This window comes from Papio anubis, chromosome 4, assembly GCF_008728515.1.
Source record: "Papio anubis isolate 15944 chromosome 4, Panubis1.0, whole genome shotgun sequence".
Classification (NCBI taxonomy): domain Eukaryota; kingdom Metazoa; phylum Chordata; class Mammalia; order Primates; family Cercopithecidae; genus Papio; species Papio anubis.
The window spans coordinates 153292360-153317971 of record NC_044979.1 but is presented as its reverse complement, the minus strand read 5'-3'; the positions used below and the strand labels follow the sequence as shown (position 1 = coordinate 153317971).

The window sequence follows — 25612 nt, the reverse complement described above, 5'->3', positions numbered from 1 at the left end:
ACCTTTCCAATGGTCTGATTCTAACAGTTGGGAAAGATAGACTGACCAGCAGGGTATTTGTTTTTAGTACTAGAAGATTGTTCCATATCTCATATGCATTTCAAAACATACAGCAAAAACATATTCTAAAAATACTAATGCAACAGATACACCATGGATTTCTTTTCATTTTCCTAAGGTTAGCTAAAATTTTAGGAAACTGTTAAGGTAGGATTACTACCATTTTCTAATAAAATAGAAGTCCATTTTCCACCTCCAGTAGCTTATAGGTTTAGTTGTTGATACCAGAAGAGTTACTCAGACCTAGATAAAGATCAAAGGCAAAAGCAAGGCATTTCCCCACTGATTTACTGCTTTTGCCTTGCAGCTGTTACAGTCCATGGTGGCAAAGACAAGGGGGAACACCCAGTTTTCCTCCACTATGTCCACACTAGAGGGAGAAATACATGATAGTAGTTTGGAGGGAAAAGGTTAGGTCCCAGCAGCTGGTCTCCAGTTCTACCCAGAAAGATAGGTAGCCAAGAGAAGAAAGAAGAATGCTGCATGTTGGCCAATCTCAGCTTCAAATGCAGCTGCTCGTTCTCTCAGTCTCTCAGCAGCTGAAAATGGGCAATGCCCATTGATTTCTCTTTTGCCTCCTAGCTTTGCCAACAAGTGCTAGTTGTGAAATGTGTTAAGGAAAATACTTTATTACTTAACTGAAAATAATTAACAGGGAAAATATTAGACATAACCACGCCTTCCATTATTACCACACTTAAAGAGTAATTTGTTTCCAACTTTATGTATCGATGCAAACATATCTGTACATTTTTTCACATAAGAGGTTTAGACAGGACTAGTGATCATTCTTCAGAAACAAGAACTCTTTATTTTGTTAAAAGGAGCACAGGGACATATGAAGACCAGACAGTTACAACACTCTCTTGAGAAGCACAAGGCATAAGCATTGAAGAAACTAGGAGATAACACAGAAAGGAGCCACCATTTTCTCTCTCAAGCAAACCCTCATCAATGAATATGCGATCACTGATGGGTTCCAACCCATTTTCACACCATTTCGTAGTTCCTTTCATTCCTGAAAGGTCTGTGTGCTGTGCTTATCTCCACACTCATAGTGACTATTCACCTGGTCTCAACCACAAGACCTCTTTGTATACTAATAAAGTTAGAGGCTAAATACAGCTAGGGAAACCGTAGACAAACTTTGCAAATATCTGTCTCCAGTGTCAATCCCAAACCCCAAACAACCATCTTTGTTTAGTGGGCAAGAGAGGGACCACATTGATTTCAGAACCCTCAGAGAGCTGCTTCTCATTATATAGGCAACGTGTGAAGACATATGATTTATATTGTGTATGCCACTACTTTTGTTCAGATTGATTGCATTACTGTTTATGCACCTATTAACAAAGTTACATTATTAAAAAATCTGTTGAATTTTAAACTAAAAATAATTATAAGGCACATGTCTTGCACAATTGAAATTAGACAATCCTTGCCTCTAAGTAAAATGTTTGAGGAGGTTTATATCACACTTACTGAAATAGCTTCTTATTTCTGAAGAGGTTTCCTAGACATTGACCAAAAGCAGAGAAACTGAAAGATGAGTTATTTCTAGAAAACAAACTTTTTCTATAGCACTACATTTGTGTGTCTGTGTGTGAATTCAGTTGACAACAGTAATGTTTCTTTAATCAAAACAGCATGTATTGAAAAATGAGATGCCATAAAAATAAATATTAGAACAGTTAATTTTTATCAAACACTTATGCAAAGGTAAAATACTTTTGCACACTGTAAATTTCAATACAATATACATTACATTGATTAGATTACAGCTTACGAAAGGTGAAAGAAATACAAAGAATTGCTTCTAACACACATACGCCTGATGTGTTGATAACTTTATCTGCGTTGTCCATTTCATTTGCTTGAAGTTTCGGTACATCCTTTAGCAAAATAAGCAGGTCTCACTCCATTGTTAGCACAGCGTATTTTGTAAATGAAATAATAAACATATAAAAATTACTTTAATATTTGCCTCAAGGGGGAGCTTACAGTTCATCTTGCAGATCCTTTGTGATTTCAAGCCATTCCAAGCTAATGTTCTGATGCCATTCCTTATACAGATTCAGAATTACAAAATTCTGGAACCAAGTCAATGAGTTATTATACTTCCATGCCACTTTCTTTTCTGCTGCTCTTTGAAATCCACAGTGTGGACTGGTTTGGACTAGTTTTTGTTCTTCCTTTACTGAAAAACATAAGAAAAAATAAGTTTAGTGCCTAAAACTTCTTATTAAACTAAGCATGTCTTGGTGCAAAGGGAGATATCTCAGACAGTTCTTTATGAAAGACTCCTCCTCCTCTTATCAGTATATTTTCCCATTCTTCAAAAAACTTCTAGATTATTCAAATATGTGAAGATGGCAGACAGTTCTTGTGAATGATAGAGAAAACAAAGCATATCTTTTCCTGTTTGACATTTCCTAATTTAGAGTTCATTTTTGTTGTTGTTGTTTTTATTGTTGTTGTTGTTTTAATTTTTTATTTCCATAGGTTATGGGGGAACAGGTGGTGTTTAGTTACATGAGTAAGTTCTTTAGTGGTGATTTGTGAAATTTTGGTGCACCCATCACTTGAGTAGTATATACTGTACCCAATTTGTATTCTTTTATCCCTCACCCCCTTCCCACCCTATCCCCCTGAGTCCCCAAAGTCCACTGCATCATTATGTCTTTGCATCATCATAGCTTAGCTCCCACTTATGAGTGAGAACATACGATGTTTACTTTTCCATTCCTGTGTTACTTCACTTAGAATAATAGTCTCCAATATTACCCAAGTCACTATGAATGCCATTAATTCATTCCTTTGTATAGCTGAGTAGTATTCCATCATATATATATACCACAGATTCTTTATCCATTCACTGATTGATGGGCATTTGGGTTGGTTCCACACATACAAACATGTGCCTGACACAATATTAACCATTTCTGTTTTATTCACCAATAAAAACCTTTATTTTCTTTGATCAATTATTTTGGAAATCATCTTGCTCCTTGAGTCTCCTGTCACTAATGTATGCTGAATTTAATGTCAAATCATCAAAACAATGGTATTATACTATGTGTGCAGATGTGCCTATTCCCCTCCTCCCATCAGTTCTCCGGCTCTGCACCTAAGTCACTTGATTTCTGGAAGCTTACTGATGCCTCAGTCTCTGAAACCGCTGTGGTTAAATAGCAGCTTCATGCTTTGGTAACATAACAGTATCTGAGTTCCTCTAGATCTGAGATACAGCTTCACCCTAGTCAGATTTAGCATTCTGGCCCACATTTCCAGCCTGTGCTTAGGGTTCTGCTATCTTCTTTCTTTCCACAACATAATAACTTTTCAGGCACCTGCAGCAGTTCCCTGTTCCTGGGTTTACCTAAGTCATTCTGTCTCTCTTTTTTTTTTTTTTTTTTTTGAGACAGACCCTCACTCTGTTGCCCAGGCTGGAGTGCAGTGGGGCAATCTCGGCTCACTGCAAGCTCCACCTCGCGGGTTCAAGTGATTCTCCGGCCTCAGCCTCCCAAGTAACTGGGATTATCGGCGCCCACCACCATGCCTGGCTATTTTTTGTATTTTTAGGAGAGATGGGGTTTTGCCATGTTAGCCAGGGTGGTCTCAAACTCCCGACCTCAGGTGATGCACCCAAGTCATTCTCTACTGGATGCCCTGTCAAAAGTAGATTTCTTTGGGCTGGTTTCCTCGGGATAACCTCTTGCCTGGACCAAAAGTGTTTGTCCCAGTTCACTGTGTTGTGCACTTACTTGCTCCCTGACCACCCCAGCCCCAGTTCCCAGCATCTGCCTCAATCTTCACAGACGTCTCCCCATTCCCTCCTCTCCATCTAGCAGACATTGCAGAATTCCCTCAAAGAGAAAAAAGAACTATTTCTAAACACACCTGACCATCACCCTTTTAAAATATTACTTAATTCATTTAGATTTAGCTGTTTTGGTTACTAATAAAATATTATGTCCAAATTGTATGGTTTGTAGATTTCCATCCAAATAAGATTAACACAACTCTATTCTACAATCATCTAACATGTATGGAATATTAGCCAAGAAAATTTATAAAAAGCACAAAAATGTTCTAAATGGTTAAAAATGGTTATTAATGTGACTTTTGTGTAGAATTAGTATTTCATTTAAGAATTACTTAAATTTTTTCTAGGTCTTTTGTTACTTAATGGGTTCTTTAGGGTTTATTTCAGCAAAAGAAGAAGATGAAGTAAGGTCAAAAGAGAAAAATGCATGTTTGCAGGTCCTTTCTGATGGAGGCATTCTCTTGATCAGTTCTTATTTAAACCACTCAGACAAAGATGTCTAGCTTATTCTAGCGAACATGCTCTTACATAAACAGAACAGCTTTTCATTTTTTTTATTTTGATACATATTTATATTTCATTTTTATTTGAAAATGAAATAAATTTTCATTTTATTGAATTTTGTTTCATTTTTATTAAAAAATTGGGACACATGGAAAAACTTCTCTAATTCTAGGGTATGAGTAAGCAGATACAAAAGTCATAATAATCTCCCAGAAATCTTGCTGGTAAAATAGAGGATTTTATTTCAAGATACCTGGCAAAAAGTGACCTGTTTGAACCACTGTATTTTATTTCCTATTCTTAAAAGATCTGTTTGAAATAAAACAGAAACCTGTGACTTGAATTTTGAAAAGCAATACAAAATGAACCCAAAAATATCAAGTCTTACATATAGCTTGATGTCTAGATTGAAAAGTCTAGCATTAATTCTTATACTTTATAACAAAAAACAGTTTAGTAGAGTGTATATGTTGGAAGTTTACAAACATCCAAATTTCAGATTCAGCATGGACACTAGCTATGACTAGGTAACCAAGGCAGACTAGGTAACCCATCTAAGACACCATCTTCTCAACTGAGAAATACAAACAGAAGGGTAACTGCTTAATAAGTCTTGTGAGGATTAAATGATATATTACATTAATCCTATCCTCAATGTATATCTTATTAGATTGTATAGGATTGTATGTATAGGATTTAAGGAAAATTAAAATATAATTAACTTTATACTAATAGCTTTAAAACATTACTGAAAACCTATTTAAAGTTTTTCAAATTGTCTCTACATATATGAGTTATTTACCTTTTGTGCAGCATCTGGAAACAACAGGTTCCAAAAGCAACCAGTATCAGTAACAGCAGGGGTATTGTTGGTATAACAACATAAATTAGATTGGGAATTATACCTACAAAATAAAACAGTCTTCATGTGAAAAGATAGTTGAGGAAGAATGCTAATGCAAAAATATGTAAGAATGTTTCAAAAAATTAAGGTGAAATAGAATTTTCAATAAATTGGCCCTAAAGTTCTTCTCAAAATATTGAAAAATATAATGAAATAATATACAGTCATGCACCACATAGTGACATTTCAGTTAGTGATGGACCACATTTATGACAGTGGTCCCATAAGATTATAATGGAGCTGCCCTCTATAGGTGTACCGTCTTTTGTATTTGATATCCTATTTTACACACTTCTATGTTTAGATAGGTTTTGATATATAAATTCCATTGTGTTACAGTTGTCTACAGCATTCCGTACAGTAACATGCTGCAGGGGTTTGTAGCCTGGAAGTAATAGGCCATATCAAACAGCCTAGATGTGTAGTAAGCTATACAATCTACGTTTAAGTACGCTCTATGATGTTCGCACAATGACAAAATCGTCTAATGGTGCATCTCTCAGAACATATCTCCATTGTTAAGTGGCACATGACTGTATTCATATTTTGGTAAAAATTAAAAACAAAGTTTTACGGTACTGAAAATTGAATGGTACTGAATTGTAGTGATATCAAACTGTTCCAATTTGATATCCATACTTCCAAAACTATTATTAAATCTACAATTCAGACATGGACTAGCTTTCATTAATAATCTTAGCTAACTCATTTCATTACTCTTTCTCAATCATTATTTACAAAAATAAGTACTTATTATTAAAATAATAATTCTTAAAATTATTTTAAATATATTGGGTAAGTAATTACCTAGCCAATAAGCTTAGTGTCATGATTGCATACAAGAGTCACCGGGATTAAACTGAAATATGCAAATATTAACCGATGATACAGTCACGACTCAGAGACACAAGACTCTGGCAGCACAAAGACTTACCTTAATTAAATTCTAACATGAATCATTTTTTAATCCTGTTCCATCACATTGGATAATGCTAGGTATTCTTAGTAAAATTAAAAAACCATGACACTGTAATTTCATACAACTTAAAACTACTTTAATAAACATTTGTTCAATTTCATAAGAGAAAATAATATTTCTAATGTGATTTTTGTTTTTCTGGGTGGGGGGACAGAGTCTTGCTCTGTCTCCCAGGCCAGAGTGCAATGGCACAATCTCAGCTCACTGTAACCTCCACCTCCTGGTTTCAAGTGATTCTGCTGCCTCGGCCTCCCAAATAGCTGGTATTACAGGCACCTGCCACCATGCCCAGCTAATTTTTGTATTTTTTACTAGGGACAGGGTTTCCCCATGTTAGCCAAGCTGGTCTCGAACTCCTGACCTCAGGTGACCCACCCACCTCGGCCACCCAAAGTGCTGGGATTACAAGTGTGAGCCACTGCGCCCAGCCTACGGATCTTTTTAATTAGGTTTAGATGTTCTGAATGGTTTTAAAACCAAGCACTTGAAAAGTGAAAAGCACTAAGCCTTAATATCATGTCTATACAGAAAAAGCAAATTGAAGAACTAGGCATTTAGCTTGTCAATTAAAAGTCATCATCATGACTAATCTGAATAATTCTGGTCAAAGTGGACCAGATGCAGATAAAGCTTTCCACTTAACTGTGCATCACTTCTTTTACTAGCAGAAGACAAACTCATGAGCAATGGGGCATCTGAGCGATAAGTTGCTGTTTCCACCCACTCTTGTTTGACTTCAAGCAATTTAAGGATTCAGCCAATCCCTAAACATTTACCAGCACACCCCTGTTTGCTCTCCACTGAATGTGCCAGTTTGCATCATGACACCTACGTGTTGTTAGAGAAATTTATTGTAGATCCAAAGTTTTTTTGTTGTTGCTGTTGGTGTTTTTGTTTGTTTTTTGTTGTTGTTGTTGTTTGCTTTTTTGAGACAGGGTCTCACTTTGTTGACCAAACTGGACTGTAGTGGCACGATCAGTGCTCACTGCAGCCTCGACTTCCCAAGCTCAGGTGATTCTCCCACCTTAGCCTCCAAGTAACTAGGACTACAGGTGTGTACCACCACGCCACTCTAATTTTTTGTATTTTTTGCAGGGACGGGGTCTCGCCAGGTTGCTCAGGATGGTCTCGAACTCCTGGGTTCAAGTGATCCACCTGCCTCAGTCCCCCAAATTGCTAGGATTACAGGTGTGAGCCCCTGTGTCTGGCCAGACCCAAATTTTAATGTGGATCACTTAGTTTAGTACCACTCTGAAGAAAACAAAACAGGTAGTATTCAAATACTAGCTTAGCATAATTTTTTCTAACCTAGTTTAAAAGTAAATTTCCATAGGACCACACTTAGTGAATCACTTCTCCAGGCAAGACAAGTTTCACTGGGTCAACATGAAGCAGCGTTTGAAAGTACAGTTCATTTCTTGACGAAGTTAAGGACACATGAAGTAATTACCTGCTTCAGTAACAACCACATTTTGATGGGTGTCTCCTGGTTGATTTGTAAGATAAGGCTTTTCTGCGGGAGCTGTTGGATTAATCTCTGTAAATAATAAGAAACACCAGCATATATAATGATTAAACAAGAGAATTGAAAACACATATAAATATGAAATTATATTAGAAAATAATAAAAACGCCACAATTTTGATTTCTGAACAGCTTACAGCTAATAAAATATAATCTGAATTTAAATTTACGTGAAGTGATCTAACTCTAAAGTCAGCATTTAATTATCTTTGAATAAAAGATGGAGTTGATACATTCTCCCTTAAAACTCCAAACTGTAATTAGCAATCAACTGTGGGTCTGTGCTGATGATAGCCTGTTGAAGGCAATAATGGTGGACCAGGCACAAAGTTAAGCAAGGCTAACCAAGAATTGGCAAACGTAAGAGTGTGATATATTAAATGCAATTCAGAGACATGCAAGATAATTTCTTTACTAATATCAGTGTATTATTTAGGTTTCCCCTTGCAATAATAATCAGCAGATGACCATATGTGGATTGAATTTGGAATTGATGATTCGAGCAACCATGTTCTAAGCCACATTTCTGTTCTGCACATACAATGCCATCCTTAGATTTGCTTTTCAATAGTGTCCACTTTTAAAACTAATACTAATAACACTAAATTAAAGCTTGCAAGTTGTTTCTTTCCCTAGTTTTATAGACGTCTCTTTAATTGCCACACACTTTATTTTTTATTGTTTTTCTAACTTTTAAGCTCAGGGGTACATGAGCAGAATGTGCAGGTTTGTTACAAGGGTAAACATGTGCCACGGTGCTTTGCTGCACAGATCATCCCATCACTGAAGTATTAAGCCCAGCATCCGTTAACTATTATTCCTGATATTTTCTCCTCTTGCCACACACTTTAAAATTGTTGAAGTTTCTTGTCATGATTTGGTATTGCTCTATTTTCTATTTTTCTTTTCCTTAAGGAACTATTTGTTAAATAAATAATTCAATGAAAGTAAATTGAATTATTTTAAAAAACATAAATTGGTTTCCATTTGTTCCAAAAGTGTGACTCTCTACTTTTGTCAATTGAAATAAGAACACACGTAACATCTTACGTAGTCTTTAAGATAGAGAAGAATTTTAATTTAATGTTTACCATTCTTACATTGCCTTATAATGTCATAGAGTCCCCCTTTGTTGGAAGTTTAATCATACACCATTTTGTAGTAATATTTGTTACTCTTGTACACAAATTTTACCCTGACATTTTAATAGCCTCCTCTGGGTTTCAGATTCAGTCCTAGACTCTACGTACTCTTCTAGAGAACTTAGTCACCTTATGCCTAGTCAACTGGTGTTTTTAAACAAATAATATAAATATTATGCAAAATATCACTAAAGATTGGTAAATACATAAAATTTGGTAATTATATAACCAAGGAATTTAATCAAACCAACATCCTTTACAAAGCAGACACCAAGCTCAAGGAGGGTTAACTAAATAGAAATAAAAAGACATAAAAGATTAAATCATGACATAAAAAATAAAAATCCTGAGCACATTAATAAGGCCAACAGTAAACCTGTGAATGTGCTTCAAAACAAAAACTACATAAAAGAATATTTTAATAAATATAGATTATTTGAAGATTTGGGTAGAATGGAGAAGATAAAGAAAGAATAATTTTATATCATAAATGCTCTTGCATGAGTAATGTAAACCTAGATTACCTAATACAAAAACAAGTAAAGAAGATTGTAAGATTTATAGTGTGCTAAATAATGGCATCAATTTGAATGCAAAAATAAAATAAATACAATGAAGGGTCAAATAATTGACCTCTGAACTCAAAAGGAAGGAGAAGGCGACAATGTAATATTAAGAATAAGGCATAATATTGTATTATTCAATAGTCTTAAGTACATGGAATGTCACAAATTTAAAATATTAGAGAATTTCAACTTTATATTTCTCCAAGAGAAAAATAAAGGATATAAGCACCTAACAGACTCAGCTTTGCAAAGGCTTCCTGGAGGGTAATGATGGGTTTAGCAACCAAGATGGTTAAAGAATAAACTCACCAGGGATATAAAAAGTTGGCTAATACACTCAAGAGCAGGATAAATGTAAGACAAGGGTAAGCCTAATCCAAATAATCCTTTGTGCTTTATGGTATTAAGAGAAAAAGAATCATGTAATTTCAAGAGAATAATGGAAGCAGCAGTATTCAACTATAATTGCCTTCTGTGAACATGTATTATGAGTTCAAGCAGAAACCTCTTCAGAAGAGTTAAAATGAGACTTCCAAACACTGCGGAGGAGAAAAACAGCAAAGAAATCTCAAAGCCTAAGGATCTAACTTGACTTTCTCAGATGATTTTAAAAAATGAGTCCACGGAGTTTATATTAGTCTCTCTTTCAGTCAAATATGAATTTAGATGATCTATCCTATTCAAAGTAATTCAAATTGACAATTTTAAAAATCCAGAACCCATGCCAGTATAGCTCAAGTCAATGTAAGATTCCCATTTGCTGCATATGACAAGTAGTGGGAGATTTCAAAAGAAAGCTCACTGAGGAGACATGTTTCAAGAATAGGAATCACAGGGAGAATGAATCATATCTTCCTGCTTTTTTCCACTATGGGGTAATGAGCTACGATAGTCTTATTTTTACTGAGTACCACATGTCAAGTATTATACCATAAAATGATAAGCAAATGTTCCAGGAGAAAGTGCTTTGTTCTCTTAAAATCAGATAAAGAAGTGCTGCTCACGTGTGTAAGTCTACAGGTGCTTTGGTGACTTACATCTACTTCCCACATATTATAGTAATGTTTAAAATATTTTAAAACAGCTATGTATTGTTTACAAAATCTATTTACAAAAAAATTGGTTTTATTGTTAGCAATGATTCTTTTTTCTTAAAGACATCTCTTCAGATGTTTTTATTCACTCTCTTCTTTGAGCTCATTGGGCAGTTTGCTCTACAGCATATGATATACTTCATTACACGAGTGATATGAGAAGCTGCAAGGTAATTTTCTATTTCACAGCAGAAAAACAAAAAGAGCCACAGGTAGTGAAAATTAAAGACAAAACTTAATACAATGAAACATGCGCAAAATCTTCTATACCTTCTTTTGCTACTGCTTACCTGGTTCATACTTGCAAATATAATTGTGCTTCATGTTGCACCTGTCATCATTCCACTGGTAAAGGTAGGGACCTCCAAGGCCAGGATTGGCAGTTGGTTGGTGATACATCACAACACACTTTTCACTTCCGCAGGAAGGTTCATCCGTGTACCAGTTTCTGCAAACAGAGAGTAACAGGAACACTCAGATACATGACTACTAAATGATTCTGCCTGTCCTACTCTGAGATCCTCTACAGGTAACAGAGTCCTTCCTCTACCTTGTGGAGTTCCCCAGAACGCCTGTCAACTGCACAAGATCCATACTCACCGGTACTGGGAATTGCTTCCATCAGACCACTGGTAGAGATCCGGGCAGGCACCAGATGTTTGCCCATCTCCATTCCTCCAAAGCCCTATCCAGAAATCACCATCAGAAATCCCCGTTCCGGGTTTTGTCAGATTTTGCAACATGCTCTCTATTAACTTCTGTTCTGCTTCATTCTCAAGGCTGAGGAGGACTCCTCCCTCACTCTCACAAGCCAGGCGCGCCTCCTGAAAGCTCACTCGGCTGGACAGTTCATGGAAGTAGGCCATTTTGTAGCAGGGATGCTTGAAGTCAGCAAAACACACCTTTTGGCCTGGAAAAAAAAAAAAAAAAAGATGCCCATATATTGATAATCTGAACTCTATTTGTAACAACACTAAGAATCAAAATTTAAGAACCAATCAAAGCAGAAAATACATTACCAGAAATGCTTCTCCCACTGAATTACTTTGTAAAGTTTATTTTCTAGCCTATTGCTTGCAATTTGTAAAAGCAAATTGATTCCCTAGTAAACTTGGAACATAAACTTTTAAACTCAGTACTTCAAGCAATGTTTGTTAAGGAAAGTTATAACTCTTCTGGCTTAGATTTTATAAACCAATTAACATAGCAAATGAAAATAGCTAAAGGAATTTCAGGAGTGTATAGTAAAGTGAGCTAAAACTTAATGAAAGAAGAATAACAACTCATAACGCAAATTAATTATCAAAAACAAGTAACGTATAATGAAACAATTTTATATAAGGTATTCTGAAGAAGATACAAAGTGGCAGATTTAAGGTACAAATATTTGCTTTCATTTTGTATACCCGAAAGCAAATCTACTAAAATTGGAAGTTAAAAGAGGACAGAATGAAGGTAATCGGTAGTAATAAACGATTAATTAACATAATATTACACTGGAAGTGACAGGATAGAGTTCTAAAATCCTCACTGTCTCTGAAAAAATCTCATTACCAATTTTTTGAATATTTTCTGGGGTCTTTGGGGAGATAATGTGTGTAAACTCCGATTCCGAGGCCAATGTCTTCTCTCATTTTACAGAGACATCTCTGATAAGTGATAAATTGCAAATTAAAATCTCCCAACTATGAACTTAGAGAATTAAGTACTTTAAAAAAAAGAATGTAATTTAAATGTGAAAAAAAATGATGGCTTAGAGAACAGTGGAACAAATATATCATGAAATAAAGGAGCTAGTAAAATCTTACCAATGGCTAGCTGTTGTTGATTTCTCACAATTTGGATGGAGAGATGAGTAGGCTGAAATTTGGCCAAACTGGTCTTTCAAAGACAGTTAAATGATTAGCTCAAAACAATTAAGGTAATAAATATTTAGCAGACTTGAGAACAAATTATTTCTCTCAGCTTTAGAGGCTCTCCTTATATATTAAACACATATGAAATAACAATGTCTTCCTCTAATTTAACCTTAAAAATGCTCCATTCATTCCTTTATGAGTTTGAAAGTAATAGTATTACATTTTTCAAATCTTCCCTAACTCAGAATTTTATTAAGCTTAAAAAAAATTCATTTAAATTCACCTTTCTCTGTAGTGGTTTTATTGCATATTTCTTCAGGAATAAAGATTAGGACCAACCAAATATCCAAAATCTATAAATAAATACACAGAATACTCTGAATTTGGAAGGGACGTTTAAAATCTATTTTTTGTCTTAAACCTGTATTTTAAAGATTTTTATGTTACAGCATTCCGTTTAACCACCTAACCACCTTTCCTGACATCTATTGATTATGTATAGTCTATACTATACCCAATAAATTCATTATTTGTAGTATCCTGAAAATCAATTTATTTCAAGATATTAGCCAGAAGCCCAAACAAGCTTAAAAGAAGTTTTGAGACCTCATAATGAGATTCTGCTCTAATAACATTTGTGAAGTCTTGAACACATAGGCAAAAAGAGTTTGAAAAAAAATCTCAAAATTAAATTTTACATACCTCTGCATGTTAAGCAGTGTTAATTTGCCTAATTATCAAGTGAAATGACTGCAAATATGCATGATATCAGGACATAATAAAGTCATACATATTTATATTTACAAATATATGCCAAATAGATATAGCTAGCTAGCTAGCTAGCTAGATAGATAGATAGACAGACAGACAGACAGATAGATAGATAGGCAGATCAACAGATAGATAGATAGGTAGATAGATAGATAGATGTCAAGGATGTTATGGTGTATAGGATTTAGCTAGTTCTACAAGCAATGGATTTTCTATTGTTCTATTGTCTACACTCACCCTTGTTTACCATTAAGAATGTACAGCAGGATTATAAACAAGATCCAGAATGGTCATTCTGTCTTGTTTTGATTTTCACTGCTTCTACTTTTGTTCACCTCTGCTCTCTGCTGTCAACTTTTAAAACCACCAAGGATCCCTCTCTGTTACTATTTCCTGTGCCCAAACTGCTTTCCATAGCTGCTTCTACTTTCTTAGTCTTGCCCTCTTTTAGCTTAGATTTGGACTTGGAAAACAGACTATCGATTACTTTATGTAAAATTAAGACAAATTACTTTATGCTAAGAAATTAGGAAATAGTTTCACTACTTTCTTACAATTCATCTCCATTAACATTATTCTTGTTGGTATTTATGGCCTTTTCTACTATGTATTTAATTGTGTAGCCTATCAATAAAAGTTGTCAGTAGTCAGGGATTTGTGGGGTTGGGGGCGATTCTTGTATTTAAATACTGGCAAAAAAAAAAAAAAAGCATTCAAACTTTGTACTTTAATTACAGTACATCACGCTGAGCCAGTGTATCATATCCATTCCCTTCTGGAGTCAGCCATTAAGGACCTATGATGACACTCAGACAGAAAGGCGCAGAAATCAGTGGAAGGTCATTAACTTCTCAACAGTGTTTGAGTGATAGGCATTCAATATCTTGACACAAACTGAGAACAGCCAACTATAAAATAGTAGTTCTCGCAATGCAAGCAAGCCAAGAGTTGTTCCCTCTGTTTCATTACCTGGATCTGGACCCAGGAGCGACACACTGAAAAATATGAACAAATTAACAGGCTGCCCAAATTGTTCATGCAAAAGAACATATTAGTGTGAATGACCATGGAAAACAAGTTAGAGAGACTTCAGGACAAACCAGCCTGAAAATAAATATTCTTTGAGAGATGATTAAGAGAGTCCTAATGGCTGACTCTGAAAATTAATGTATTATTTTAAAATTTCTCCTAATACATTATAAAGTTTTGTGATGATTTCATCATTTCAGATGGTTGTTCTGGATCAGAGCCTAACAATGCCATTACGCCTGTGTTTCCCTGCTTGTATTTAGAAGCATGCTGTTTCCATTTTCATCTACTACATCCTTTACCTAGTTCTAAGTGTCCAAATATATCTTAATTACATTCCCTTGAGTTTTCAACTTGTTCAATTTTTCACTCCAAGAACTTTCTGCCTTGGATTTTATCCCAGCACTTTTGAAATATTAAATTTTCCTACCAAGATTGTTTTGCAAGATATCAAAAAATGTCATATTAAAAAAAAAAAAAAAAAACAAAAAACAGACTAGCCAGACCTTTCAGTGAGCAAAAAGTTTGTTATATGTAACAAAGCCTCACACATTTAGGGAATTCCTGGGTGTGACGCATATGCTAAAAGTCACTGTTCATTATCTCTGACATTAAAAGATAAATGCAACACAGATTTTCTCATGATGAGCATACAAAAATGGTGATGTAAATTAACTCACAAAATTAAGATAGCACTTCTAATTAAATGCATGAGAGCTTTAGGTTTCGTGTGGAAATTGCTAACACCATTATGTTAGTTTATACAGATATAATAATAATAAAAGAAAAAAATCTAGGGACAGAGATTATATTGAAAATAATTAACAATCAATGCTGCGCAGGCCCTGGACAATGGCCAGCTTGACACTCTCTGTGCCAGGCCGTGTCTCTGGTTGTGGATAATAGAACAGTCCTCAGGTCCTGCTTGAGAGAGTGGAGATTGTGATGGCTGCATGGCAGGGAGATTCTAAGGGCATCAAGACAGCATCCCATCATCAACCGGAACGGATATATTAACTCTAAAGTTTGATCATCAGCTGTGTCTGCAGAGTTTGAACTGAAAAGTCACTACCAGTTCAGATCTAGCAAGGCAGTTTTCAGGAAATTATAAATATATCGCACAATTTTTATGGGTTTATATACAATCAGTTAAAGCTGACACTGAATTTCTTTATACTCAATTCTATTTTATTACTGATTTCCACCTTAGCGTGCAAATTTGGTCCAAGTTGCAGCAAAATCAGCAGAAGCAGCAGCTATTGAACATCTCACCGCTATTTCAGCTGATCACATTTGGCTACTGATGCAGTGAAACTCCAACAGCTGGGAAACAAATGTTGCCCTAATTCCCAGAAAAGTTTTGTTAATGCAGATCTTCTGGAAGCAACTTTCCCACTTCTGTAAAAGCCAATCTTCCTAGAGAACAATTACAATGACCTCTCCTCTCATTCTGTGAGATAATATGGAGAATTTCTCTGTCTCTTATTTTTCAAATGTTACGTTCAGATAAAATCTTCCATCAACATTTTATGGGATAGATAAGTATTCAGAGAACCATACAATGGGTTCTATTACACTAAGGTTACATTTATGCCGTCTAACTATAAATTACTAAATGTCAACTAGCATCTGCAGTTGAAGCCATCCTTTAAGTGTGGGCTTATCTACAAGAGAGAGAAAAGATCTGCCCAGGATTCTACAAACATATTGAGAAAATAAAATTCAAGGTAATTTCTCCACAAACATATTGAGAAAATAAAATTCAAGATAATTTCTCTACAAACATATTGAGAAAATAAAATTCAAGATAATTTATTTGCTAGATGTGCACTAGGAGCTACTTAATTTTTAAATCTAAAAAGTATTTAAATATGTAAGTTTTTCTGCACTGGATTTTTTTAACATGTAAGTTCATGGGTACATATGTAGGATGCACAGGTTTGTTACATAGGTAAACGTGTGTCACGGAGGTTTGTAGTACGGATTGCACTGAATTTTTAGAGAAATATTTTATAGAATATTTCTTTTATATAAAAGAGACTTCTTTATATAAAATATATAAATATTTATTTTATACATTAAAATAAATAAAATAAATATTTTAAATATTATTTAATAAATAAATATTTTATTTATTGTATTTATTTTAATGTATAAAATAAATATTCATCCTTATTAGTTTCACACACAGCTACATAAGTAAACAGGCCCTTTTATTTAGAGAAAGCTATTATTATTATCATTCGTATCACTGTCACAACAAAGATTTCATCAGTATTTCCATGAATAAGTAGATGATTTTTGTCTTTTTTCTTAGCCATTAAAATTTCTATAGAGCTAATTATTGGCAGAGGTTTAAATACTTTTGCCAATGACATAAAAGTGAGGCCAAACTCATGAAGTCATGGTAGTTTGCTTTTGCTTTCTGAGTAGAAAGGATCTGTAATTTGATTTTCTTTTTGCTTGTATTTGTTTACTTTCTGATAGTTAAGTGCTCAGTTAGTTATGAAAATAATACATATTTTCTTATGTCTCATACTATAATTATATATTATCAATATTAGATGAGTATTGAATTTCTATCACTTTTTCAATAAAAATATAAAATATTACCAATTCCTACTGTTCAATTATGATCTACCATTAGTTGCCAAAAAAAAGTAAAAAAGAGCATCCACATGGTAAATATTCCCCAAATCAGGTTGACTTAACTTAGAATGTTTTATTGGAATCATACAAGGTATTTTTTCTTTTTCATAATTTCTTCTTATCCCCCTCACAATCACACTGATAAGTTTGCTGATACTACCATAAACAGTGTAGCGAGGCCTGTGATACCAATGCCATACACGGTGTAGCAAGGCCTGTGATACCAATGCCATACACAGTGTAACAAGGCCTGTGATACCAATGCCATACACAGTGTAGCAAGGCCTGTGATACCAATGCCATGCACAGTGTAGCGAGGCCTGTGATACCAATGTCATACACGGTGTAGTGAGGCCTGTGATACCAGTGCTAACACTTTTGAACTAAAAAGGAAAGGCCTGGTGTTCATTTTAAGTGTTCTCTTTTCAGCATTCAATGTTACACCAACATCTTAAAAATTTTTCTTACAAAGAGTTTTATTATAATAAACTTTTATTTTTATGAATGAGATTTTATAAGGTACTTAATTGCATAGTGCGCTATAGCTGGAATCCATTTTCTCACATTAATAAACACATTTATTTATAATTTCATTTATAATTTTAAATTTATAAATGTAGGCTGTGGTCATTTTCTGGATGGTGGCAGCAACAGCAAGCCCTACTTCTCCAACTGGAAAATGCCATAAGCTTTCTGAGAAGAGGATGAGACTATCTTTTTAAAAAATCATAATACTTACTATGGAGATTAGAATAATAAGTAGTAAACCAAGTATCAATGTGACTTAAGAGTTCATGTAGCCAATCAAAATGAATTCGCTTTGAAACCAAACTCTATACTTGAACTTTGGGTACTTGAGATTATTTAATCGCCCCTGTCCTCAGTCTTCTTACTTAAATAATGAGACCAGTTATAAGTTTTATAGAAATAATGATTCTAATAATAAAGGCCTGAAATTTAGCAATAATTTAGAATGCAGCACCTCATTCCTACCACAATCCATGCTTTGGGATAAATTAGGAGAAGACGACCTCTCCTGGTGAGAGACGGCAGAAAGGTCCCCCTTATAGACTGGTCAACTAGAAAAAGTTGATTTTGCCTCTAGGTGGCTTGAGTTCCAAGCGCTGGGCTTGCCAAGCTGAGCTCCTTCTTCTATCTTTTTCGCATGTACCTCTGCACAGTGCACAATCTGTATACTGTGTTTGAACCTTTTTAATATTCCTAGCAAGCCTATGACATAGGTACTCTTATCTGTTTTCAAAATGAGGCAAAGAGGGCAGACAATAGTTGAATAATTTGCCCAAGTTCACACAGCTCACAAGTACTGAAGCTGGGGTTTGAAACCACGTCATCTGGCTCTACAGTCCATGTTTTACCAGATTTCTATGCTGTCTCCATACGTCTCAAACCTAATATAAAGGGGAAAAATTTCATGAACAAAAGGGATTGATGAATACAAACACTGTGCATGTTATCTATGTCAGAATCATTATCATTAATCTGTTATTGATGACTGGGCGGCTAATATATGGAAGGCTTGTGTATTGAGAGCTTGTTGCTAAACAGAATTAGATTTTCTCTTACAAATATTTAAATAAGAATTAACGTTGCCTCTGTCTCAGATTTTCAAACCACATATGTCTTTAATAAATTTTTATCTAGTCTTTTTATTTTCCAAATGAAACAAACTAGGTCCAAATTGAATGCTTTCCGCATTACAAAGAGTGTAAGTTTAGCCAAGTTGTCATCCTGTATTATATCATTAGGAGTATGTTAAAACAGTGAAAGAAACACTTTCATCCCACAGTTGCACACATCCATCTACTTGTATATGAATGCCTGACACAGAAAGTTGTTGTAAATAGTAAAAATTGTTTGTGAGTGCATCTTCTGAAGTTTAGCCTTGGACCCCTTTATATATACATATATATAATACATATTTTATTATAATACATATTTTATATGTATGTATATATAATAATACATTGTCTTTTCTAAAGGTAATGTAACAGATATTGCCATCTTCAGGAAAAAGTTATAAAAACAAAACCATAAAATGATGACAAACAGCAGTCAAAGAATAATGGCTATGATAAATGGTTAGTTTATTAAATGACTGGTAATAAGATTAATTTGTTCCTTTCATGCCCAAGAGATACTTAAAGTAATTGCGTCTCTGAAAACTGCACTGTCATCATTTTATGCTTTTGATGATATCACAGAATAGTTCCATAGGCTGAGATAGGCTCCGCTGTTCTTCTTGTATCTCCCTTGCTATTATATTATATTACGGTAATGTATGTGCTACTGTTCACCACCCATGAATTTGCAATATTCTATGGACTCTACATGATAAGAAGGGAGGTCTCTAAATCACCCAGTCTCCTAAATAAAATGTGTGCCAGTTTGAATAAGGTTAAACTAATATATATTAAAGTGTCCTGGAGAAATCTGGAAGCACCATGAAAATACTCCTAACGTCATTTTGCAGCAAAAATAGGTTGGAGATCGCTGCTATGCACACTACAAAGAAAAAGGAAAAAAAAGAGAAACACATTACTTCAAAACACTTCAAATATTTAAAAGTATCACTTGCTCTTCAAACGTATCCTCCCAACTTAGAGACCTGAATTTTGAATCCTTCATATTTGTCCTTATGCCTACAAGTAAAATCCTTTTACCTTTGTCCTAAAGAAGACATCATTACTCACCAGTCACTTCACAAAATTAAATGATTGCAGCTTCTATAGATATTCTCTACACATCTGTGTGTAGTAAGAAATCAGTATGGGTCTAAGCTCCTAAAAGTAGTTTCCGTATTAGCATCATAATTTCAATAAATAGGCTTTGATTACATCACCATGTCACATATTGTTTTGTGTATTCATACATCAAAATAAGTATGACCACTGACCTAGAAAAACTACTTTCTTATTACTACTACATGCCGCTAACTCAAGGGTCAGATAACGATGACAAAGTTGTTTGAAATGTCATTTCTTGCTAAAATATATCCACTTTATTTTTAAGAAATGCTCTAAACTTTAGAAAAGGTGATGTATTTAAAAGTACTGGAAAGTATCTTATTGAATATTTTAAAGTATTAAATATGATTTCTGTGGAGAATTATTTTGTGAGTGTCTATTTTTCTGGGGTCAGTGATTATTTGAGTATCCTACATAGAAATTATAAATTGTTGTACTGAAATTTAACAAATAGAAATATATTCCATACGTTGTAAGTATGTTCCTAATAACAGCCCCCAAAGAGGCTCTTACTCTTCAATAAAGATTTGGTGAATGGTCCCAAGTGACATGAAAAAAATTGATGCACCAATTCAAAACTTACATTGACCAGGTAGACAATAGATCCGTTAGAAACTATTGCTACAAAAATGTCAGGCTTTAGGCTGCTCTGTTCTCTGGCCATTGTGGTCAAAATACACCCTTTTAAAAAATTAGTCTTCAAAGAATAAAAGTCACAAATCAATTTATAGATGGTTAAATTTCAATGTGAATTTTATGACCAAAGACAATTGAATTATTCATAAGAAAAACATAACTAATTATTTTAATATCAAATAAACATCATCATTTATGCTAAATCAAATAGATCATGTTCAGTTAATTAGAAATTTTCCAGATGTCACCTACAAGATGCCTAGAAATGCTTAACAAGAAAACCTAACAAAAGGTTTGGAAAAAATTATGTACTCAAAATATACCTAGAACACAAAATATACCTCTTCAACAATTTTTTAAGCTCTGATTTTACTTTAGATATTATTTTTCCTCCCTTTAAAATGTTGAGGCCTAGGAATAAGAGCATATCTAAAGGATATTATTTAGGTAAATGAGTAAAAAACACCTTATGTTCAAAGCATGGTCTCTGCTGTTCATTCAGTTGCATGAATAATTCTGATAAGTACAAAGACAGATAAGTAATTCACAAAATCAGATGAGTCTGTATAATGAACTTTTTCTTTGCAGCTAACTTAGGGAGGAAAAGGATCTAATGTTACAGATTCTGAAAATTCTGAAAAAAAGTGTAGAGTGATTGTTAACCACAGGTGTAAGAATTATATTCTGAAGCTGTAGAACATCACAAATTGCTAAGGGGAAGATCAGTGACAATTAAGCTTAATATGCCAATGTCTAAAGGTCTGTCTTCACAACTGAATTAGTTGCTGTCATCTGTCATCTATTTCTACATCTAGTGACACCTGTTGTATAGGTGTACAAAAGTAAAAAGGACTATTTGTGCTTTTTATGTTTAAAAAAACACTTTTCACCCTCAAAACACATATATCCAACAAATACTTATTGCAGTGTTTCAATGAGCATAGTAAGAGATTTCAATAAAGTGTAGCTATGATCAGCCTTTATGTAAGGCCCTAAGCACATTCACCCTAGGTCATTGAGAATCTGTATCCTTTTGAAGAGACCCTCTCAAAAAGTAAGGGAGAGTAGATGCAATACAAATTGTTCAACGACAGGACAGTGAGAGTCAAAAAAAAGAAAAATCAAAGAAAACCTGGGAAGCTTGCCAACTTTGATCCGTTTCTCATGCGCTCACTCAACAGAACTAATTGTGCACCTACTGTGTGCCGAACCTGCAGTCATTACCAAGTATACCTCGGCCCAACTCCAGCTGACTTCATTTTCTGGGAAGTCCCCAACTTGGAACGAAGTGTGCAAAGGAAAGGCATCTACACACAATGATCACACTCCAGTTCCTTGCCAGTAGTCCTGCTGAGAACAAAGACCGAATGCCCAGGCATCTGGAGGCGACCCACAGCGAATTGATCTGGTCTCAGAAAGCATCCGAGTGCACATAGTGCTGGGACCAAAGTCCAGCTACAGCAACAGAGCAACAGAGGGTGGCATTTCTGCGGTGGCTCTTCTGTCTCTGGGTTCCCTCCGCCTCCGCCCTACCCCACCCCTTCTGCAGGTGCTGAGCCCTGCCCTGTGGTCAACTCTCATAAAGAAAGTGGAAATCACTCCTGAAAAAAAAAAGACTGTGCCTCTCGTGATGAAGCAGAGGCTCGCTCCGCAGCTACTTAAGCAAGCACTTCACAAAAATTTAAACTTTCCTGCGTGTGTGTTAGAGAAGAGAGGGAGGAGAACAGCACAACCAATTTCTCCCCGCCTCCTCCCGGACCCTTAAGCCGCACTGGTTTCCAACGCCCCGGAGAGCCTCCGCCCGAGGACAGGCTGCCCGCCGCGCCCCGTGATCCCCTCTCCCAGCTCCTTCTTCGGGGGGACGGCCCCTGACTCACCGCTGACCACCCGGCGGCAGAAGGCTCCGTGGCCGCAGAGCAGCGCGGCGCCCAGCAGCAGCGAGACCACGCGGCTCATCGCGGCGCGGTGCAGCAGCAGGTGTTGCGTGGAGCGAGGGCGGCCTCTGCCGGGGCGCAGCCCGCGACTCTGGCTCCGCAGCCTCCCTGCCTCCTGGGCCCTACTCCCGCCGCCGGAGCCCAGCTGCCCGACCCCCTGCGCGCATCGCCTTTGGCAGGGACCTGCCGCCTGCCGCGCCTGTGCCGCGTGTGGATGTGCCCGGCTGGAGCTCAAGACTTCGACGGTGCGCGTTTGGGGGACTGAAGTTAGGGGGTCCCGTGTATGTCCCAGAGGCGAAGCAGAAGCCCCGGCTTGGACCGCACCGTTATGTTTTGCTTTTCTCCCCGGCCTCTGACAAGTGAGAGGCTGAGCCGGTGCTCCCTGGTCCTGGATCACAGCTGCAGCAGCCGCTCTGCGCTCAGGCACCGTCTTATATACCCACGTCTCGAGGACCCGGCCCCCTCGCTAGTAATAATTTTTAACTACTTCGTCTCTCCAGCCATGTGGAGTATCCCAGCACCTCCCCTAAAAACGGGAGCCACTTTGAAAACAGTCCAGTCAGCAGCCCCGCCTCCTCTGGTGCCCTCCTCCCTGTCCCCTCTTTTCATTCGCTAGCGGACTGGATACTCATTTGTGTAAAATGTGACAGCTTTGCTATTAAACTCTGGCAAGAAGTTGGATCCATTTGGTTTTCTCAAAGATAAATGTGTACGGTGATGCCAAGTTGTGTGGCCTTTCCCTTTCTGTGCTAAATTGCTTCATCATATGTATTGCTAGATGCAGGGCACAGCCACTATTTAAGATGGGTTGGTGAAGTGAGAGCCAAAACCTGCTCAGTGAATTATATAATGTGGCAGGTTTTTCCCCACCTAGGTTCTGCAAATAGATTATCTCCAAGCAGGTTGTTTGACGAAAACGGCCACAACAGCAAATTGAAGGGAATATTTGAGGTATGGTTTTCGAAACTGATTTCACTCTCAGTGTTTGCAACTCCAGAGAAAATCGTCAACAAAAAGTAGACATTCTGAATTCTTGGGAATTTCCTGGAGGTAAATGAAATTCATATATTTCCTTACAAGCATCTATCGGTGATCTACGATATACATTAGAAGTAAAGTTCATTGGAAACCCTGCATTTTTCATAACCTGACCTGCTCTTTATTCAAACAGCCTAGCCAAGGACTGTGATAGCTAGTTTCCAGGAGAACCGGAGAGAAGTTCATAGGAATTTAATGCATATCAAGTCCGTAGTATGAACTCTGCAAATGTTCTCATAATGAGCTTCCGTAGAATTGGTATTTTCTCATTATGTTGCTTTAAATGCATGAGAATTTGTTAAATAACATTATTTGTCTTATAGGAAGTACATTTTCCTCTAACTTCCTGCTGTCTTTGGTTTCATAAGCCACAGGTTCACTGTAAACATCTGTTGGACTCTTTTATTGGAAAAAGGAATTAAATACTGATACAATAAGGACAAATCTTCCAGAATCAGAAATTTTAGCATTTGGAAAGACCTTAAAGATTATTAAATGCACTCTACTCGTGACAGTAGGAGTGTAGCTCGGTCTGGAGTCCCAGCTATTTGGGAGGCTGAGGTAGGAGTTTGACGCTGCAGTGAGCTGTGATCCAGCCACTGCATTCCAGTTTTGGGGACATGCAAAATCCTGTCTCAAAAAAAAAAAAAGAAGAAGGAAAGAAACGGAATCCTAAAATAACTATAATAATGTCTATCCTATCACTTCCTTTTTCTTACATTCGCTTTAAAAACACAAATTTTTTGCAGAAACATGGGCAGTTAATACATTTTGACCTTGTAGAGGCTATGGATTCTGTGGCTTTCACACTAGCTAATTATTCACAAAAAACAGGCACTGCTGGGATTCTGAACGAAAAATGGAAAACTGATATGCCTCCAGGCAATAGAGCTACAGCTCAGCCCTGGAAACCATGTCAAAGAGTATCACCGGGCATAGCCATGGTAGGAGAGCTGTCTTCCAGGGGCTCACAGTTCAGTGCAGAGAAAGAAATAAAATAATAATTCTGTGTATAAATGCTGTAATGGAAGGGCGAATCAAGTGTCATGGCTAGCATAGAAGATGAGACATTCATCTGGAGGCATGTTTGCAGGAATTCTCTAGCTGCAGAAAAGGTTGATGGTGGTGATCTCCATGGCTTCTCCAAATACCTGTAGAGCTAGGATTCTGAAGGGGATCTCCTTTCCCCTTTCATGCCACCCTACTCTCAGTTACTCATGCAGTCCAGAGCTACTGTAAACAGGTCCCTCTTTGGGAAAGAATCTCAGTACATTACAACATAAGCACTAGATATAGATTCCTACATATCAGTAGGCCCAAATGTCTCTCATGCCTAAAAAGCTAGCAAGAATGAAGCCACTTTTTGTCAGGAAGGATCTTCATGGTATTAGTAATTCAGGAAGTCTAATAATATATTATATAATATTATATAACTTGGCCTTTGGCCATATATATACTTCCATGCATCTATTCCTATCCCGCTGTACCACTATCCAATAGTGTGATACCATCAGTAGTATTGCCAGGACATGAAAATGGAAATATTTTGAGAGAGAGTTTTGAAAGTAAAATCATTGCCTGGATAGCCACTTGGCAATGGCAGAAAGGTTTTCTTTATTTTTTCTGGAGTAATGTTTTGGATTTATCACAGTAAGAGAGTGAGATGCATATATATAATATATATAGTATGAGGTATGAGTATATATTGTATATATTCCATATACTATATAAATATATATAAATACTTATACTATATTGTATATATAATTATATATAAGTATATAATATATACTATATTTATATATAGTATATATTATATACTATATTTATATATAGTATATATTATATACTATATTTATATATAGTATATATTGTATATATTATATACATATATAAATATATTGTATATATTTATTGTATATATTATACACTATATATTTATATATAAATATATATAGTATATAATATATACAAATGGTATATATATTTATATATAAAAATATATAGTATATAATATATACAAATATTATATATATTTATATATAAATATATATACTATAATTATATATATTACATATATATCACTTCTCTTACTGGAAGTGATAACCAAACATTACTCAGAAAAAATATATAATATATATTTTTTATAGTTACATATAATATATAACTATATATATAACTATAGTAATAGTTATAGCTTATTAATACAAGGTTATATATAATATATAACTATAATATTATATAGTTATAGATAATATTATTTATATATAGCTTATATATAATATATAACTATAATAATAACTGTATCCTCAATGTGGTTGCACAGACTCCC

General features: G+C 35.6%; 1 protein-coding gene across 1 annotated transcript; it reads right to left on the bottom strand.

Moving 5' to 3' along the window:
• Positions 1 to 845: 845 nt before the first annotated feature.
• CHODL (chondrolectin) lies at positions 846 to 23884 on the bottom strand. Its single transcript, XM_003895603.5, has 6 exons — positions 22186 to 23884; positions 11200 to 11509; positions 10890 to 11047; positions 7724 to 7810; positions 5193 to 5295; positions 846 to 2257 (listed from the first exon to the last, which is right to left on the bottom strand). The coding sequence occupies exons 1-6, from the start codon at positions 22262 to 22264 to the stop codon at positions 2173 to 2175; spliced, it is 822 nt and encodes a 273-aa protein (XP_003895652.1). The 5' UTR covers positions 22265 to 23884; the 3' UTR covers positions 846 to 2172.
• Between the last annotated feature and the right edge of the window lie 1728 nt (positions 23885 to 25612).